This window comes from Rana temporaria, chromosome 4 (genome assembly GCF_905171775.1).
Source record: "Rana temporaria chromosome 4, aRanTem1.1, whole genome shotgun sequence".
NCBI classification, from domain to species: domain Eukaryota; kingdom Metazoa; phylum Chordata; class Amphibia; order Anura; family Ranidae; genus Rana; species Rana temporaria.
Window position 1 is genome coordinate 20,272,825 of NC_053492.1, and position 18,998 is coordinate 20,291,822.

Genomic DNA, 18,998 nt, shown 5'->3' on the forward strand with positions numbered 1-18,998 from the left:
TGCACCGAAACACCTTCTTGGTCACTAATGAAAAACACGGACACTCCCCCGCCATTAGATAGCAAGCTTTGTGGGACAAGGGAAGCTTCACAGCTGTTAACAGCTTCCTGGATTCCTTTCCTAACAAAGACTGGACTAATTAACCCCATTAAATTCTTTATTTTCCTTCTGGTATGCTGCATGGGGGATGTAGTAATAAAACATACACAGGTTTTAATTTAATTGACGGCTGAGAAAAACACTAGAAAACGTATGGTGAGGAAGCGCTTCACCTCTGTGGCCAACAAGAGCAATTACCCTTGTTAATATTCATATATTAATGCAAAGGAAATCAGGGAGCCTCAGGGTGCGTAGGCACACATGGTGCTGAATTAACTTATGTATATTAGTGATATAAAGAATGCATTAATTGAACCTATGGTACTATGGCTGATGATATGAGCCTACCAATATATATACGAGGAGAAAAGCGGGTGGGGGGTGGGGCGGTACAGCAGAAGATGGCTAGAAAGAGCAAGGCAGAGAGGAAGATATAAAAAGAACTAAAGGAATAGAGTCAAAATCAAAGAAAAGGGGGGTAAGGACTCGGAGCAGGTAAAGAGTGATGAGTGAGAGATAGCGAGAGATGGTCGTACAGAACGTTCCTGCACAGCAAACAATTATCGGCTGTCCATGGATTCTCAACAATGACACATGATCAAATTAGAGGAACGGTCTACCTATCTGTTGGTAATAAAGTGTTAAAATCCAAATTTCAGGTTGAGCAAACTACATCCTCGTCTTGAAGGACACCCTTGAACTCTCTTTTTAAAAAAAAAAATACTAATCTAATACAGTAAAACCTTGTATTGCGAGCATAATTCGTTCCAGAAACATGCTTGTAATCCAAAGCACTTGTACATCAAAGTGAATTTCCCCATAAGACATAATGGAAACTCAGATGATTCATTCCACAACCATTTATTCACAGGTCCTTCAGTTTATAGTCCATATAAAAAGATTATAGAAAATGTGACCAGGTTGTGTAACCATAAAATGTCCATCCACAATGGATAACAAACAAAACTCATGGAGAGCCATGGCCGCCGCCCCGCAGAGCCGGGCCAAGGAGGACAGCTTTGTAGCCCAGGACATGATCTGTAAATCTCATGTGAAGAAGGAGAAGGAGGCCGCCAAGAAGTGGCCGGAGGAGTGGGGGTTCCTCACCACGCCGTTCACCGAGGTGACGGATGAAGAGAAAGAACAACACAGGAAATTGCGATTGGAAGTTCGAGAACACCTGAGGGTCCGGCCCGCCACCCCGGTGGAAAACTTCATCAAGGTTGACCCATCGCCGGCTGTCCCTCAAACGACGCAAGGCCTGGTCGGCTGGCGCTCCACCGTCCCGTCTCTACAGCTGGAACGTTACGGCAAAACGAAACACCCGAAGGGGGATTTCTGCAAGAGGATGAACTGGTCGGCCGAAGGAATAGTGTAAAACATCCCGACTACAATCCACCCGACGGCCCGCTCTCCGCCGCCGCCCCCCAGACAGACAAACTTAATAAAAGTTTCACTGAACTGAAAAAAAAAAAAAAAACAGCAGGAGCTACAGAGTATAAAAGAGAAGAGAGGCGCCTCTAATTGCACAGGCACATAAGAATTAGCGGCCAAGTTGTGCCGCGTGAACTTTTTCCAACGAACTCGGCGATATTCCCATGTGCTGCTTATTGATTTAACACCATTTCATTGCAGCCAAGTGCTTTCCCTTGTCAAACATCATACATCGTTCTAGAACTTCTAGTCTTCATGGAATTCTGTAGTGAACAATTGTTGCATTGTGGTTATTTTTATACACCACTAAAAGCCACCCGTGGGCAGGAGTTCTGCCTGGTTCTCAAAGCCAGCTCCAGAAGGAAGTACTGAACGCCTGTATGTGGATGGTGAATAATATCTCCACTTAGTACAGATGATTACAACGTGCACTGCTGTATGTATTCTTGTGAAACGAGGCACCTCTGATTGTTGGTTGACATTTTGGTTGAATACCTTTGGAATTACAATAACATCTACATTGGTGCAAAGCGCTGATTGTGGAGAAGAGAATAGAATCACTTTTATAGTTATATGAATATAATTGCCTAGTTGGACTGATAGCCTTGAAGCATTGAAAGGATTTCTAAGGTACTTTATAACAGAATAGTAATTTGGGGCCAGATTCACGTAGCCCGGGCGCAACGTAACTTAAACGATTTAAGTTACACCGCCGCAAATTTCCCCAAGTTAGTGCCCGATCCACAAAGCACTTACCTGGAAATTTGCGGCAGGTGTATCCTAAATCCGTCCGGCGCAAGGCGGGCCCAATCGAATGGGGCGAGTCCCATTTAAATTAGGCGCGCTCCCACACCGGACGTACTGCGCATGCTCCGTCGGGTAAATTACTCGACGTGCATTGCGCTAAATGACGTCGCACCGACGTCATTTGCTTAGACGTTAACGTAAATGGCGTCCAGCGCCATTCACGGACCTCTTACGCAAACGACGTTGATTTTAAAATTTCGACGCGGGAACGACGGCCGTACTTAACATGGCTTAAGACAACTATGGCTCAGCCCTAATTTTACGCGGCGTAACTCGACGGAAACGACGTAGAGTTAGATCGACTGGCCGTTCGGGGATCGCCGTAAGTATTCATTTGCATATTCTACGCCGGCCGCAATGGCCTCGCCACCTAGCGGCCGGCCTAGAATTGCATCCTTAAGATCCGACAGTGTAATTCAATTACACCTGTCGGATCTTAGGGCTAGCTATGCGTAACGGATTCTATGAATCAGTCGCATAGTTAGAAACAGAGATACGACGGCTTATCAGTAGATACGCCGTCGTATCTCGTTTGTGAATCTGGCCCATTATTCTTATTATAATACAGGATTTAAATATCCACTGGTAGAGATGTATTGGAAGCCATGGGGAGGTCATCAACTGACCCAGGGAGTAGGTTTAGATACAGAATAGAAGGGATCCAAGGACAGAGCCTTGGGTGACCCCTATAGAATGAGGAGGAGATAGCATTGAAGGCTACACTGATGGTGTGCTGAGATAGATATGAGGAGAATCGGGAAAGAGTTGAGTCTTGCAGGCCTAGGGAGTCAAGTTTTTTTGAGGAAGAGCGGGTGGTCAACTATATGAAAAGGCAGTCTAAGAGTACGTGTATAAAGTGGCGGCCATTGGCTTTAGCAGGTACAGTAGTAAGTAATTGGTGAGTTTAAACGCTAATTAGAACAATGTTATCAGTGAGGTAGAAGCTCACATGGTAGTAGACAAGGCCCCTGATTCACAAAGCACTTTTGCCGACGTATCTCCAGATACGCCGCGTAAGTGCAAATATGCGCCGTCGTATCTATGCGCCGCGTCCACAAACTAAGATACGCCTAAAAACAGGCTTCATCCGACCGACGTAACTTGTCTACGACGGTGTAGAGTGGGCGCATATTTACGCTGGCCGCATTTGGCGCTCCCATTGATTTTCTATTCACATATGCAAATGAGGGAGATACGCCGATTCACGAACGTACGTGCGCCCGACGCAGTGCGCGTAAAGTCATACGTCCGGCGTAAAGTTATGCCCCATAAAGGAGGTGTAACTCAGCAGCATCCATGCAAAGGGCTGCACGAGGGAACACAAGCCGATGTATTTTACGTAGTTTACGTAGGACGTGAATATGACTAGGCGTAGGTTATGTTCACGCCGTAGGCAGTGATACGGCGTATCTTAGGGATTAGTTCCGACGTGATTCTGAGCATGCGCACTGTGATGCGTCCACGGGACGGCGCTTGCGCCGTTCGTTATACGTATCTGTCTGGCGCTCGGCCCATCATTTTCATGGGGTCACGCCTCATTTGCATGGCTCACGTCCACTTCCACATAGGCTGGCTTACGCCTAGGAAACCCAGCGCAGTTTTGGCAGGACTGGCTTTGTGAATTCCATGCTTGCCTCTCTGCGCTGCGTCGGCGTAGCGTAAAGGAGATACGCTACGGCGGCATAAATGTGCGCCGCTGTTTGTGAATCCAGGCCAAGGTGTTTACGTGGAGATGAACAGAAGCAAGGACACCCTGTACAACTACTTTTACTTACAGGTAAGCCTAGATTAAGGCTTACTGTAGGTGCTGGAAAGATCTCCTAAACCTCCACGGTTTATGAGGTATTTACAATAGAGCCGTGCACTGATTTCTACGGCGCATGCGCCAATGTCTACGGCGCAGGCGCACTTTAGAAACAGCGATCGTGACGTTTCTAAAGGGGTCATGCCGTGACTGGGGATGAAGATGGACGCTCGCTGCTAGCTAGGACAGCGGTGACATCGCAGGCTTCGATTTCAGGTAAGTGGTTTAGAAAGAACTATTCCATGTGAAGCATTTTACATTGCAACAGCGAACCAAAGTAATGGAATACAGTATGTATGTGTAGCACCCTTCTAGTGTAGGATGCAAGGTAAACTTACTTTGGCCCCTTCTATAATCAAGGGAGCAGTAATTGTTTGGCTTGGTCTGCTCTGGGGAGTTTGATTGCTTCCCCCTGCCTCTAGAAGAAGCTTCCAGAGCTTAGAGCAGGAGAGTCAAAATAACTAGCCTGAATATCAGGTTTCAGCCAATCCCTGGGGAGGAGTGTCCTGAAGGGGGCTGGAATGGTGATAAACAATTGGAGAAACTAGAGAGCATGGTTCCTTCTCTCCAGGAGGGTACCAGGGGGGCTGCTAACCTCAGGAAGCCCATGGACTGTACAGCTGCTTTCCAGCCCTCAGCTCGCGGATGTACTTGGCTTGCAGCTAATTGCAGAACCTCCCTACAGTGGACCTGGTCTGGAGAGGTGCCATCTCACTCACTGGACCGTGCCTGGAGGAAGCTGGAAGGTTACAACTGTCCGGGGGACTAGTGAGTAAAGTCTAGACTGATCTCTGTGACTGCGTAGAGTTCTGAAAGCTGCACTGGGCACCCACAGTTGTCTGGGTACAGGGCCGCCATCAGGGGGGTACAGGCATTACACCTGTAATGGGCCCGATGGCGATGGTCCCCAGGGGCCCGGCCGCCCCCCCCCTGGTTTTTAATTTATTTTGTTTGAACCCCCACCTTTAGCAACTCACAGTAGCCCCCCCCCCCGTTTTATTTATTTATATTTTATCGTCTGACCTTAGCACCTTGCGGCAGGAGAGAGAAGAGAAGAAACTTTTGTTACCACCCCCCCCCCCGCGCTTATCATATCGCGTCAGGAGAGAGTAGGGCCCTCCCTGGTTCTCTGCTCTAGGGGGGTCCTGCCTAAAGCTGTGTAAGGGGCCCCAAAATGTGTGATGTCTGCCCTGTCTGGGTATCAGCCAAAAGTAACCAGATGCCAAAAAGACTTGCCCCATGGTCTTCAACTGTGTGGCCTTAGACTGTTCAAAACCCACAACTACAGTACTCTAGGAGAAGACTGTCCTCTAATCTCTGAGCGTTTTGGGGAATCCTATGCAAAGTTCCTCAAGCAATACACTTAAAAAAAAAGACAACCCCTAGACCAGTGATGGCGAACCTTGGCACTCCAGATGTTTTGGAACTACATTTCCCATGATGCTACACTACACTGCAGAGTACATGAGCATCATGGGAAATGTAGTTCCAAAACATCTGGGGTGCCAAGGTTCGCCATCACTGCCCTAGACTGATGCATTGGAGCCAGAGTGTAAAGACTTGTCCTTGGGTGACTAGCAGTCTCTATACTGTTAGGAAGGACCCAGATATTACTAGCAGCCCCTACAGGGGTAGTGCTACATATGGGTGAACCCGCTCTTTCTGCAATTTCACATCTGTAGAATTCTTTGTATGTAAAGCGCAAAAGGGGCACATACAACATTTCGGTTGTATTAGTAGGCATCTCATTGTCTGTACTCTTCTTGTATGTACACCAAGGATGTCTAGATGTAGATTTGCTTTTACATTGATAGCAATAAAGGTATTGGCCCAGATTCACAGAGAGTTAGGAGCACGTAACGCAAATGCCGTACGCCACGCCGACACAGCGCAGAGAGGCAAGCATGGAATACCGCAAGCTATTTCTCCCAACGCTGCGTCGGCGTGGCATAGGTTTCGAAGGCGCAGGCCGGCGTAGGTGGAAGTGGGCTTGACCCATGCAAACCCATGCAAATGAGGCGTGACCCCATGCAAATGATGGGCCGAGCGCCAGACAAGTACGTTTAACGAACTGCGCATGCGCGGACGCATCCCCCTGCGCATGCTCACAACCACGTCAGAACAACTGCTTAAGATACGCCCAGCCAGACACACGTCCAACATAAAATACGTCGGCTTGTGTTCCCTGGTGCAGACCTTTGCATGTCTGCTGCTGGGTTGCACCTCCTTTATGGGGCTTATCTTTACGCCGGACGTACAACTTACGCGCACCTCTCGTAGCCTGCGTTGGGCGCACGCAGGTTCGTGAATCGCCGTATTTCCCTCATTTGCATGTTTAAATGGCTAATCAATGGGAGCGGCACCATGCTCCCAGCCTAAATGTACGCCCACTCTACGCCGGCGTAAGCAAGATACGTCGGCGGGGTGTAGCCTGGTTTTAGGCGCATCTCTGTTTGTGGGTCTTGCGCACAGATACGACGGCGCACATTTGCACTTACGTCGGCGTAACTTGTTATATACGTTGGCGTAAGTGCTTTGTGAATCCGGGCCATTATGTTTTACTACCGCTATACTTGGACGTTCAAACCCTATTTATTCTCTTATTATCTCTCTCTCTTTAGAAAGATAATTGATTTTCTTAAGAGGAGTAGGAGAAGGCTGGAATTTCTGTCTGGGTCCCTGTTGCAGATTTTTTCCCCTCATTTCCCGTCTACTGATAATGGAAAATAAAAGGAGACGGCTACATAAATAGACCTAGACACAATAGAATAGTTGAAGGAAAGGACACAGGTTGAGAGACCGAGAAAATACATGTAGGGTGTCAGAGAGATAGAGACGGAATAAAGAACAGAGACAGAACTAACCGCTGAGAGAACAAAGCAGGGAAGGAGACACGGAGAAATATATAGAGAAAACTAAACAAGTCTATCGAAAGCAATGTGCATACACTTGATCACACTCTGGACGAATTGCATGGTTAGTTCCAAATTACACCGTTGGTGGTTTACGGTATAGATTTATTTTTCTGCGTGACATTTTAACACAATAGTATAATAAAAGCTGGTGTTAGTTTGATACTATAATTTTCACAGCAAAACTGCAATTGGCATTGCAATAGTCGAGCCAGAGAACATGTTAAGCGTAACCTTGAGGTTTATCATTACATTTAGAAGTTACTGAGGTTTGTGAGTTAAAAGGGGTTGTAAAGGTTAAAAAAAAATGTAAATAACAAACATGTCATACTTACCTCCACTGTGCAGTTTGTTTTTCACAGAGTGGCCCCCGATCCTCGTCTTCTGGGGTCCCTCAGCGGCTGTCTCGGCTCCTCTTCGCAAGAGCTAACCCACTTCTGGGAAGCGCTCTCCCAAGGGGGTTATAGCCGCTGTGACAGACTCGCCAGGGACATAGGCTTTTGGAGGGGACTCAATGTTAGCCTCTTGCCTTGCGATCATGGGCCCTGGCATTTGGGGGAACGGTGCTCTTTGTGAGCTGTATGCCTGGGGACCCTGTGTATGCCATATTAGAGTGACGGATTCATACTGTTGGGACATACAGTGTAAGGAGATGCTAATGCCGTCACCTCCAGCCATCTGTCTGTTCTCTGTGCTAATTGACACTGCTATTGTGTGAAGATGTCCTGTGTTTACACTTATGATAATGTGTATTGTATAGCAGGTGAGCGAGGAGACGCGACGTCTACCCTGAAAGGTCATATCTATGAGTCACCTAGTCTGGGTAAATGATTAGTTAATTAGCTCATGTTAATTTATGTTCTGGTTACCTCCTCTTTAACTGTATATAAGGTTGTATTCTTGGTTCTAATAAACACTCCGGATTCACGTAGCACTTACGCCGACGTATCTCGAGATACACAGCGTAAGTGTATCTGTGCGCCATGCCCACAGAACTAGATACGCCTGAAAATAGGCTTCCTACGACCGTCATAAGTTTCCTATGCCGTCGTATCGTGGGCGCATATTTACACTGGCCGCAAGGGGCGCTTCCATTGATTTACAAATCGAATATGCAAATGAGGGAGATACATCGATTCACGAACGTACTTGCGCCTGGCGCATTCATATACGCGGTATACGTAAGACTTACGTCTGGCGCATAGTTAAGCCTCATAAAGCAGGGGTAAGTCATGTTAAGGTATGGACCAGGGAACAGCCGTCGTATTTTACGTTGTTTACGTAGTAGTACGTGAATATGGCTGGGCGTAGGTTACGTCACGTCGTAGGCAGTGATTCAACGTATCTTATGGAGTATTTTCAACGTGATTTTGAGCATGCGCACTGGGATGCGTCCACGGGACGGCGCATGCGCCGTTCGTTCGGCCCATCATTTGCATGGGGTCACGGTTCATTTAAATGTATCATGCCTACTTCCACCTACTTTGAATTAGGCGGGCTTACGTTACGCCGGCGCAACGTTGGGAGCATTTCCTTTGTGAATACTGTGCTCGCGGCTCTGCGCAGCGTCGGCGTAGCGTATATTCGATACGCTACGCCCGCATAAAGATGCGCCGAGGTATGTGAATCCGGGCCTCCATGTTCAGCAGACAAACAAGTCTCGTCTCGTTGTGTGCTTGTGAGCAGCTGGAATATCTGATATCTATATCCAGATTGATAGGAAGCAGAATATGACGAGTGTGGGACGTTCCGTTACAGCCGCCAAGTGTATCACTTGGCTTTTCCCCCCCACCCCCCCCGGCGCGCCGCATCATTGATTTGATTGACAGCAGTGGGAGCCAATGGCTGCGCTGCTATCAATCATCCAATGACGAGGCCACAAGAGCTGGGGAAAACCAACGTGCCCACGGAGATTCGGGCCTCAGGTAAGTAAAACGGCGGCACGGGGGGGGGGGGGCCTGTAACTATCAGATGTTATACGGTGTGGGGAGGAGCTGCGAGAACCGCCGAGGGACCCCAGAAGTTGAGGATCGGGGGCCACGCTGTACAAAACTAACTGCACAGTGGAGGCAAGTATGACGTGTTTGTTCTTTTTAAAACATAAAAAAACGTAGCTTTGCAATCAAAGAACTTCAAATACCATTAATCACTTAAGGACCGCCGCTTGTATATTTACGTCGGCAGAATGGCACGGACAGGCATAGGTACGTCCCCTTTAAGATGCCGCTGTGGGGTCGCGCGCGCCGGCAGCAGTGCCCTCGTGACCCTGCCGCCTTCTCCGTGAGTCTGACCTCGGGTCCCGCAAACTCAATCTCCACGGGGATACTCACGATCGTCTAACAGAGAGATAGAGCGGGGAGATGCTTATGTAAACAAGCATCTCCCAACTCTGCCTAGTGACAATAACAGTGATCACTGCTTCCTGTAATCGGAAGCGGTGAACACTGTCTTGTCACACACAGCCAATCCCCCCTACAGTTAGACGAACTCATCAGGGCACACTTAACCCCTACAGCGCCACCTAGTGGTGAACCCTTTCACTGCCAGTGTCATTATCACAGTATTCAGTGCATTTTTATAGCACTGATCGCTGTAAAAATGACAATGGTCCCAAAAATGTGTCAAAGGTGTCAGATGTGTCCGCCATAATGTTGCAGTCACGATAAAAATCGCTGATCTCCGCCTTTACTAGTAAAAAAAAAATATTATAATAAAAATGCCATAACGTCACTGATCGTCGTTTCCTATGACGGGGAACAGACGATCAGTGGCAGTCACACTAGGAAGAACGGGGAAAGGTTTGTTTACATTTACCTCTCCCCGTTCTTCAGCTCTGTGACCCGATCGCGGGACACCGGCGGCGATCGGTTCCGTGGGTACTGTGGGTGCGGTCACGGAGCACAGGACCAGGTCACGCTCGTGGCCCACGGCTGGGCTCTTAAAGGCGACGTACACAGGTATGTGCTTGTGCCCAGGCGTGCCCTTCTGCCGACGTATATCGGCATGAAGGGGTCCTTAAGCTGTTAAGGGTTCCTCTGTGTTGAAAAGGTTGAGAAAGGCTGATCTATGTAATGAGCTTATTAATACCAGAAAATTCATCCAAATTAAAATTTTCTCAAACAATCTTGGAACCCGGAACCTAAAACGAAAAACGATATTTTGCCTGTTTGCAGAGTATCCTGATCAGCACATTGCTTGAGCTCAATAAGCAATTTGAGAATGTTCCACTGCTTATTTGAGAATTTAATGAGCCTCCCGGACTATATTAAGTCTTGCATTTATTTCCAACCGTTCCAGTGGCGTTCCTCTATTCCCCGAGGGGTTGCTAGTTACAAGATAACCACTTTTATTCTTTTCTTTTATCGTCTCTTTGCTTCCAACCAGAGACCATTTGAAAACCCATCTCTGGAAATATTTCTATACCTACAGATGACATGATGGACTTTGAAAGAGAATATTGTTTTATAAGAGACTCTTACACATTGTCTGCCACAGCGGCTCAGTCAGGGTAACTGTATAGAGGAAGAGTTATCTGATTGCGCCGGCTTTCTCTCCTCTGTAGAGGCAAGATATAGATGTGTCTGGAATACATGAATTTCAATCAGGCAAAGGAGTCTCTAGAGGATGAAATATCGATGGTGTTTGCCAACACGCTATTTTGGCGTGATGTACTTTCCTTACAATTTATTTTTACTACCTGTTCTCGCTCCATCTTTCACACGTGCTACCTGTTTTGTGTAAACATTCCCATTTTTATTGGACTATCACATAGCAGGTGCCGTTAGATATTTCTGGAAAGTGCGCCAATAAATTTGGCAGGCTGATCAGCAAACGTTCAATTGTTTATGCACAAACCTCAATCTTCCTTGAGCTATAAAATAGTCCTGCTATCAAAGTACAAAGGCACATCGTTATTATATGGTCTTAGAAATTACACAACTGTACCGTTATTCAATTTGGAAAAATGTACCGGGGCACACATTTTACAGGGCTTCTGTTTTATATCATGGTATTGCTTGAGCAGCCATCATCTTCCTATTGACCTATCCCTTGGCCTTAAAGCTCACGAAGGACATTATTAGCTGGATTCAGGTACACGTGCCTAACGTTAGGCAGGCGTAGCGTATCTCATATACGCTACGCCGCCGTAAGTTAGAGAGGCAAGTGCTGTATTCACAAAGCACTTGCGTCCTAAGTTACGGCGGCGTGGCGTAAATGTGCCGGCGTAAGCGCGCCTAATTCAAATTGTGAAGAGGTGGGCGTGTTTTATGTAAATAAAGCATGACCCCACGTAAATTACGTTTTTAGCGAACGGCGCATGTGCCGTCCGTGGACGTAACCCAGTGCGCATGCTCCAAATTACGCCGCAAAGACTTATTGGTTTCGACGTGAACGTAAATTCCGCCCAGCCCCATTCACGGACGACTTACGCAAACGACGTAAAAATTTCAAAATTCGACGCGGTTCCGACGTACATTAACATTTCTTAACATTGGCTGCGCCATATTTTTGGTGGAATATCTTTAGGCCTGAAAACGCCTTACGTAAACGGCGTATCTTTACTGCGACAGGCAAGCGTACGTTCGTGAATAGGCGTATCTCGCTGATTTACGCATTTTAGGCGTAAATCAGCGTACACGCCCCTAGCGGCCGGCATAAGTAGACAGCTAAGCTACGACGGCGCCAGCGGTCGTATCTTAGATAGATTTAAAAATACACTTAAATATACGACGGCGCAGATTCAGAGTTATGCCAGCGTATCTACTGATACGCCAGCGTAACTCAACCTGAATCTGGCTATAAGTTTCATTTTTGGCTTTGTAATAATTACTTTCTTATTTTGTTGGGATTTTTAACCCTATGCTCAAATCACAAACTGTTGGACCAGGGTGTCCATATTTTTGCTCTGGGTCATTTCTGGATACTTTTCTGACATAGATAACAATATAGTCTGACAAGACCAGTCAACAAAGTTATTAAAATACTGTATTTCAAACACAAGTGGCCACTGTGTCCACTCCCTCCCTGGGCCAACTTTCCCACTCCCTCCCTGGGCCAACTTTCCCATTGAAGTTTCTTTCTAACATCACCAACAATATTTCCTTATGGCGGCTTGCTGCCAGGACCTGGATCAGCTGCTGATGGCACCATGGTTCCCAGGGCAGAGGGTTGTAGATCCAGTGTCCACAAGCAGGTGTCTCCCAACAGCCAGCAGATCCCAGTAATCAGTCTTCACCTGATGCTAGCTACTGGGAAGGTATTTAATCCCTCTTCTATTATTACACTTCGCTTGAGTATTTTGCTTGCCAGTCAAATGCACTCTTCCTGTCAAATTCTGAGTCCTGTCTGACCCTGGTCCTGCCTTGCGCCTATATCTTGCTCTTGTCTTGTACCCTGCTGCTTTGTACCAATTCCTCCTTGTTTCTGATCCCAGTTTTGGTCCCCCCTTTCTAAATGTTTCCATGCCCCTTCAGTTTTGCCCTGTGTTCCCCATTTTGTATATAGTTAGTTGCTAGTTAGGCTTTCTGTTACTTAGTTAGGTAGCTTGTTAAATATTTTTAGCTAGATTCAGGTACAGTTACGACGGCGTATCAGTAGATACGCCGTTGTAAGTTCGAATCCGCGCCGTCGTATATGTAAGCGTATTCTCAAACTGAGATACGCTTAAATGTTGCTAGGATATGACCGGCGTAAGTCTCCTACGCCGTCGTATCTTAGCTGCATATTTACGCTGGCCGCTAGGGGCGTGTACGCTGATTTACGCCTAGAATATGTAAATCAGCAAGATACGCCTATTCACGAACGTACGCACGCCCGTCGCAGTAAAGATACGCCGTTTACGTAAGGCATTTTCAGGCGTAAAGATAAACCACCAAAAAGATGGCGCAGCCAATGTTAAGTATGGACGTCGGAACAGTGTCACATTTTTCACGTTTTACGTCGTTTGCGTAAGTCGATTCAGAATAGGGCTGGGCGTAGGTTACGTTCACGTCGAAAGCATTGACTATTTGCGACGTGATTTGGAGCATGCGCACTGGGATACGTCCACGAATCGTCATTTATGTGGGGTCACGATTAATTTCCATAAAACACGCATACCTCTTCCACATTTGAATTGGGCGGGCTTACGCCGGCCAATTTACGCTACGCCGCTGCAACTTACAGAGCAAGTGCTTTGCGAATACTGCACTTGCCTCTCTAAATTGTGGTGGCATAACGTAAATAACATACGCTAAGCCCGCACAAAGTTAAGCCACCCTACCTGAATCTAGCTATTTGTCTTTATCCTGTTATAGCTCACTTGTGTTTTCAAGTTTGCAGTGTTTTCTGTTTGCTGGCGTTTTGGATGTGTTTTGTTTCACTGTAAATAAATCTTGCTTAAAGGGGTTGTAAAGGTTTGTGTTTTTTCACCTTAATGCATCATATGCATTAAAGCGGAGGTTCACCCTAAAAAACTACTTTCTACCATGCCATGCAGCATACTAGCGTCAGCTACAGTATGCCTTTATTTATTTTTTTTGCACTGTACTCACAGTGTAATCCAATAGTTTTGTTTTAGACACCCGCTGGGAATAGGCGTTCCTATCAAGAGGGGAACATGATTGACGGCCGGCTATGGCGCGTCACGCTTCCCGAAAATAGCCGGAGTAGGTCTCGGCTCTTGACGCCGCTATACGGCGCCTGCGCACAGACTAGGATCTGACTGCGCAGGCGCCGTGAAGAGCCGAGTCCTATTTCGGCTATTTTCGGGAAGCGTGACGCGCCATAGCCGGCCGTCAATCATGTTCCCCTCTTGATAGGAACGCCTACTCCCCGAGGGAGTCTGAAACGGATTAAACTGTGAGTGCAGCGGAAAAAAATAAAATAAATGCATACTGTAAAAAATTTTTTTTTTTTAGGGTGAACCCCCGCTTTTGGGTGAAAAAACGCCTTGCTATCACGGGCCCCCCAGCCCCCCCGCTTTACTTACCTGAGCCGGTTCACCTGATGTGCGCGTCCCCCGGTGTCCTCTTCTCCACTGAGTCTGCCCGTTGATTGGATAGATTGATAGCAGTGCAGCCATTGGCTCCTGCTGCTGTCAATCACATCCAATGACGTGGCTGCTGGGGGGGGGGGGGGACCGAGTCATACACTTGGCGTCTATGGGTGCCAACTGTATGACACGGGAGCGTGCCCGCTATCTAACCCCCCCCCCCCCCCGGAAAGAGCTTCCCAGAGGGGGTTAGCTTTAGCGGAGAGGAGCCGAGACAGCCGCCGTGGGACTCCAGAACAGCAGGATCGGGGCCACTCTGTGCAAAACTAACTGCACGGTGGAGGTGAGTATAACATGTTTTTTTTTATTTATTTTTTAAACAAACCTACACAACCCCTTTTAGGGCCCTTTCACACGGGCAGACGAACGGACCATTTTTTACAAGTCCGTTTACAGACTTGTAATGCATCCCTATGGGATTGTGGACGTTAGCGGATGATGCATCCGCTAACGTCCGTACAGATCCGCCTCCGCAAAAGATCCGCTTTTTCTTCCGTCTGGCGGAACCCTATTTTTCTTCCGTCTGGCGGAACGGATCGGATGAATATGGACACACGGTCCGTATTCATCCGATTCCCCATAGGGGAGAGCGGAGGAAAGACAGGGCGGCCTCTGTACAGTGTGCAGGGACCGCCCTGTCCGCCGACAGCTGAGCGGGGATTTACGGATGATCCCCGCTGAGCCAACAAACACACACGGGGCGGATCAATACGGATCCGCTCCGTGTGAAAGAGCCCTAAGTCATATATATAGTCTGGTCTCAGTTTCTTGAGTGCAGCTACGCACATCTGGTCATGCCTGCTGATTCCTGATACTCTCTCTATTCAGAGGACTTGATTGATTGACAGGCCAAGCCCTATCAAGCTGGTCAAACTAATGGCCAATGAAGAAAATAATCTTCATTGCAGGATGCAACCACACAGTTTTATACAGCCAAGCCAAACAGGAAAAGTAAGTGACATTGGCATTTCATTAATCTCTCCTCATAGTTTGTACAAAAAGGCCAAATAGGTAAAGGAAGTGACATTTCAGTTTCATCAATGCCACCTCAGAGCCGGTTCACACTGGGGCGACTTGGGATGCGACTTGAAGTCGCCTCAAGTCGTCCCAAGTCGCGCTGTCGAGAAAAACAATGCAAGTGAATGGGAGCGGTGTTAATACACACGACTTGAGTCGCTCCGACTACAAAAGAAGTTCCTGTACTACTTCAATCTGACTTGTAGGCGATTTGTACCCATTGATTTCAATGGAAGTCTGATCCAAGTCTGATCACTGTCTTAACTGAAGCGACTTTCCAGGAAGATAACATACATTTATCAGGCAAACCCCTCCCTCCACCTCCCTCCCCTAGAGCTGATTGTTGTTTGATTGGCCACTGGAAAGTCTCCTGTCCTGGAGACGACTTCAAGTCGTGTTGTAAATCGCCCCAGATCGCCCTGTGGTTCATGCTCAAGTCGTGTCGGAGTCGCCTCTGAAAGTCGCGCTGGAAGTCGTGTCGCCCTAGTGTGAACCGACTCTCATAGTTTGAAAGGAAGTTGAAGTGACATTGGCATTTCAATAATACCTCTTCATAGTTTGATACAGCTGTACCAAACAGGAAAAGAGTAATGTTTGCTTTTCATAAACCCTACCTCATAGTTTGATACAGTCATGCCAAACAGGAAGAGGAAGTGACATTGGCTTTAACTAATCCCACCTCACTGTTTGATACAGTCATGCCAAACCGGAAAAGAAAGTGACATTGGCGTTTCATCAATCTCTCCTCATAGTTTGATAGAGCCACATCAAACAGGAAGAGGAAGTGACATTAGCGTTTTATCAGTTCCCCCCTCATAGTAGGATACAGCCATGCCAAACAGGAAAGAAAGTGACATTGCTGTTTCATCAATCACTCCATATAGTTAGATACTGAAAGGCCAAACAGGAAGAGGAAATGATGTTGTCATTTCATTATTCCTACCTCAAAGTTTGATACAGCCATGCCAACCAGGAAAAGGAAGTGAGGTTGTCATTTCATTATTCCCACTTCACGGTTTGATACAGCCACGCCAAACAGGAATAGGAAGTGAAGTTGGAGTTTCATCTATCCCTTTTCTTATAATTTGATACAGCCACGACAACCAGGAAAAAGATGCGACATTGCCATTTTATTAACCCTTGCTGATAATTTCATACAGCCACTCCAAACAGGAAAAGGATGTCACATTGATCTTTCATTAATACCTCCTCATAATTGGATACAGCCACGTCAAACGGGAAAAGGAAGTGAGGTTGAAGTTTCATCTATCCCTTTTCTGATAATTTGATACAGCCACGACAACCAACAAAAGAATGTAACAATGGCATTTTATTAACCTTTGCTTATTCATAATTTGATACAGTCACGCCAAACAGGAAAAGGAAGTGAGATTTCCATTTCATCAATCCCTCCTCATAGTTAGACACCAAAACAACAAACAGGAAGAGGAAGTGATTTTGCCATTTCATTAATCCCACCTCAGTTTGATACAGCCACGCCAAACAGGAAAAGGAAGTGAGGTTGAAGTTTCATCTATACCTTTTCTGATAATTTGATACAGCCACGACAACCAACAAAAGAATGTAACATTGGCATTTTATTAACCTTTGCTTATTCATAATTTGATACAGTCACGCCAAACAGGAAAAGGAAGTGAGATTTCCATTACATCAATCCCTCCTCATAGTTAGACACCAAAAAAACAAAAACAGGAAGAGGAAGTGATTTTGCCATTTCATTAATCCCACCTCAGTTTGATACAGCCACGCCAAACAGGAAAAGGAAGTAAGGCTGGAGTTTTATCAATTTTTTTTATAATGTGATACAGCCATGACAACCAGGAAAAGGATGAGACATTGATCTTTCATTTTATTAACCCTTGCTCATAATTTAAAACCGCCACGTCAAACAGGAAAAGGAAGTGACATTGATCTTTCATTATTACCTCCTCATAATTGAATACAGCCACACCAAACAAGAAAAGGAAGTGACATTGCCGTTTCATCAATCCTCCTCATAGCTAGATACCGAACCCCCAAACTTGAAGAGGAAGTGATTTTGCCATTTCATTAATCCCACCTCACAGTTTGATACAGCCACGCCAAACAGGAAAAGGAAGTGAGGTTGGAGTTTCATCAATCCCTTTTTTTTATAATTTGATACAGCCACGACAACCAGGAAAAGCATGTGACATTCATTTGGTGTCCTTCACCCCATTGTACCAATTCCTCCACCTCTCTCTGCCAATACTTCCACTGGTCTCCATTTAGTGTCTTCCACCTCTCTCTACCAATCCCTCCAGGTCTCCACTCAGTGTCCTCCACCTCTCTACCAATTCCTCCACTGGTTTCCACTTGGTGCCCTCCACCCCTCTCTACCAATTTCTCCACTGGTTTTCACTCGGTGCCATCCACCTCTCTCTGCCAATCCTTCCACTGGTCTCTGCTCAGTGTCCTCCACGCCCACTCTGCCAATCCTTCCACTGGTCTCTGCTCAGTGTCCTCCACCTCTCTCTGACAATACTTCCACTGCTGTCCATTCAGTGCCCTAAACCTCTCTCTATAAATCTATCCAATGGTCTCCACTCAGTGTCCTTCACCCCTCTCTGCCAATCCCTCCACTGGCCTTTACTCAGTGACCTCCAGCCCACTCTGCCAATTCTTCCACTGGTCACCGTTCAGTGTCCTCCACCCCTCTCTACCAATCACTCCACTGGTCTCCACTCAGTCCCCCCCACCTTTCATTATTACCTCCTCATAATTGAATACAGCCACACCAAACAAGAAAAGGAAGTGACATTGCCGTTTCACCAATCCTCCTCATAGCTAGATACCGAACCCCCAAACATGAAGAGGAAGTGATTTTGCCATTTCATGAATCCCTCCTCACAGTTTGATACAGTCACACCAAACAGGAAAAGGAAGTGAGGTTGGAGTTTCATCAATCCCTTTTTTTTATAATTTGATACAGCCACGACAACCAGGAAAAGCATGTGACATTGGCATTTTATTAACCCCTGCTCATAATTTGATACAGCTACGTCAAACAGGAAAAGGAAGTGACATTGGCATTTCATCAATTCCCTCCTCACAGTGTCTGGATATAGCTGCTTTCCCCCTTCTAAAACAATGATGTCATGGACATTAAAGAGGAATTTCATCCCCCAATTTTTTTATGTTTAAACTCTTCTTAACTTTTTCACCGGGTTATCCATAAAAAAAATAATAATAATAATACTCAAATGCCCAGTAAATCCAGTGGTGTTCTGTATGGTTCCCCTGCTCCAATGCTGACCACTTGGCCTCATTCTACCATCTTCTTCTATGAAGTCATCGAGAGCTGGCTGTCTCTTCCAAGTTCTTACAGCTGACCCAAGAACCAGGAAGAGACAGTCGACCCCATGATGACACGCTTCAGCACATGCACTGTGGAGTATCCCTAGGCCTCCTATAATGTGTGACATAAGTACCTAGGAACACAAAGTCCAATCAAAGCACCAAAGATCTGATTTGATTGCAGCCTGATTTTTGATTTTTTCTAATCAGAGGGTCAAAAAAAACCGCACAGACAGAACGCTCATGTGAAAAGGTCCTTAAGGTTCATTGCCAGCACCACGGAAACAAACCCCAAAAGGAGACTTTCCCTAAAAAACAAAACTCACTTCAAGGATTCAGCACACCCCCCGTTCAGAAAGAAGCAATGGTATTAAATTTAGAAATTCCATCAGTGGAAGAAAAGTTGGTGCTCCTTATAGGATGCAGTTACCCAGCAACCCGTAATCTGTTGCCAGGGGATGAGGGGCCAAGAAGAGACCACTCTCTTATCAGACCTGCGGACATCAGATAGAAGGATCCTTGTGTCTGCCGCTGCTTCCATGCCAACACACACATC

General features: G+C 46.5%; 2 protein-coding genes across 5 annotated transcripts in view; one reads left to right on the forward strand and one right to left on the reverse strand.

Annotated features, from left to right (window-relative positions):
- Positions 1–18,998, reverse strand: part of MSRA (methionine sulfoxide reductase A) — a 460,936-nt gene that overhangs the window by 375,525 nt on the left and 66,413 nt on the right. The window lies entirely within an intron of this gene.
- C4H20orf85 (chromosome 4 C20orf85 homolog) lies at positions 1,079–1,544 on the forward strand. Its single transcript, XM_040348101.1, has one exon. The coding sequence runs from the start codon at positions 1,079–1,081 to the stop codon at positions 1,475–1,477; it is 399 nt and encodes a 132-aa protein (XP_040204035.1). The 3' UTR covers positions 1,478–1,544.

What these genes read in the sequence shown, in the direction of transcription:
- C4H20orf85 (XM_040348101.1), top strand. Translation starts at nt 1,079, where the DNA reads ATGGCCGCCGCCCCGCAGAGCCGGGCCAAGGAGGACAGCTTTGTAGCC.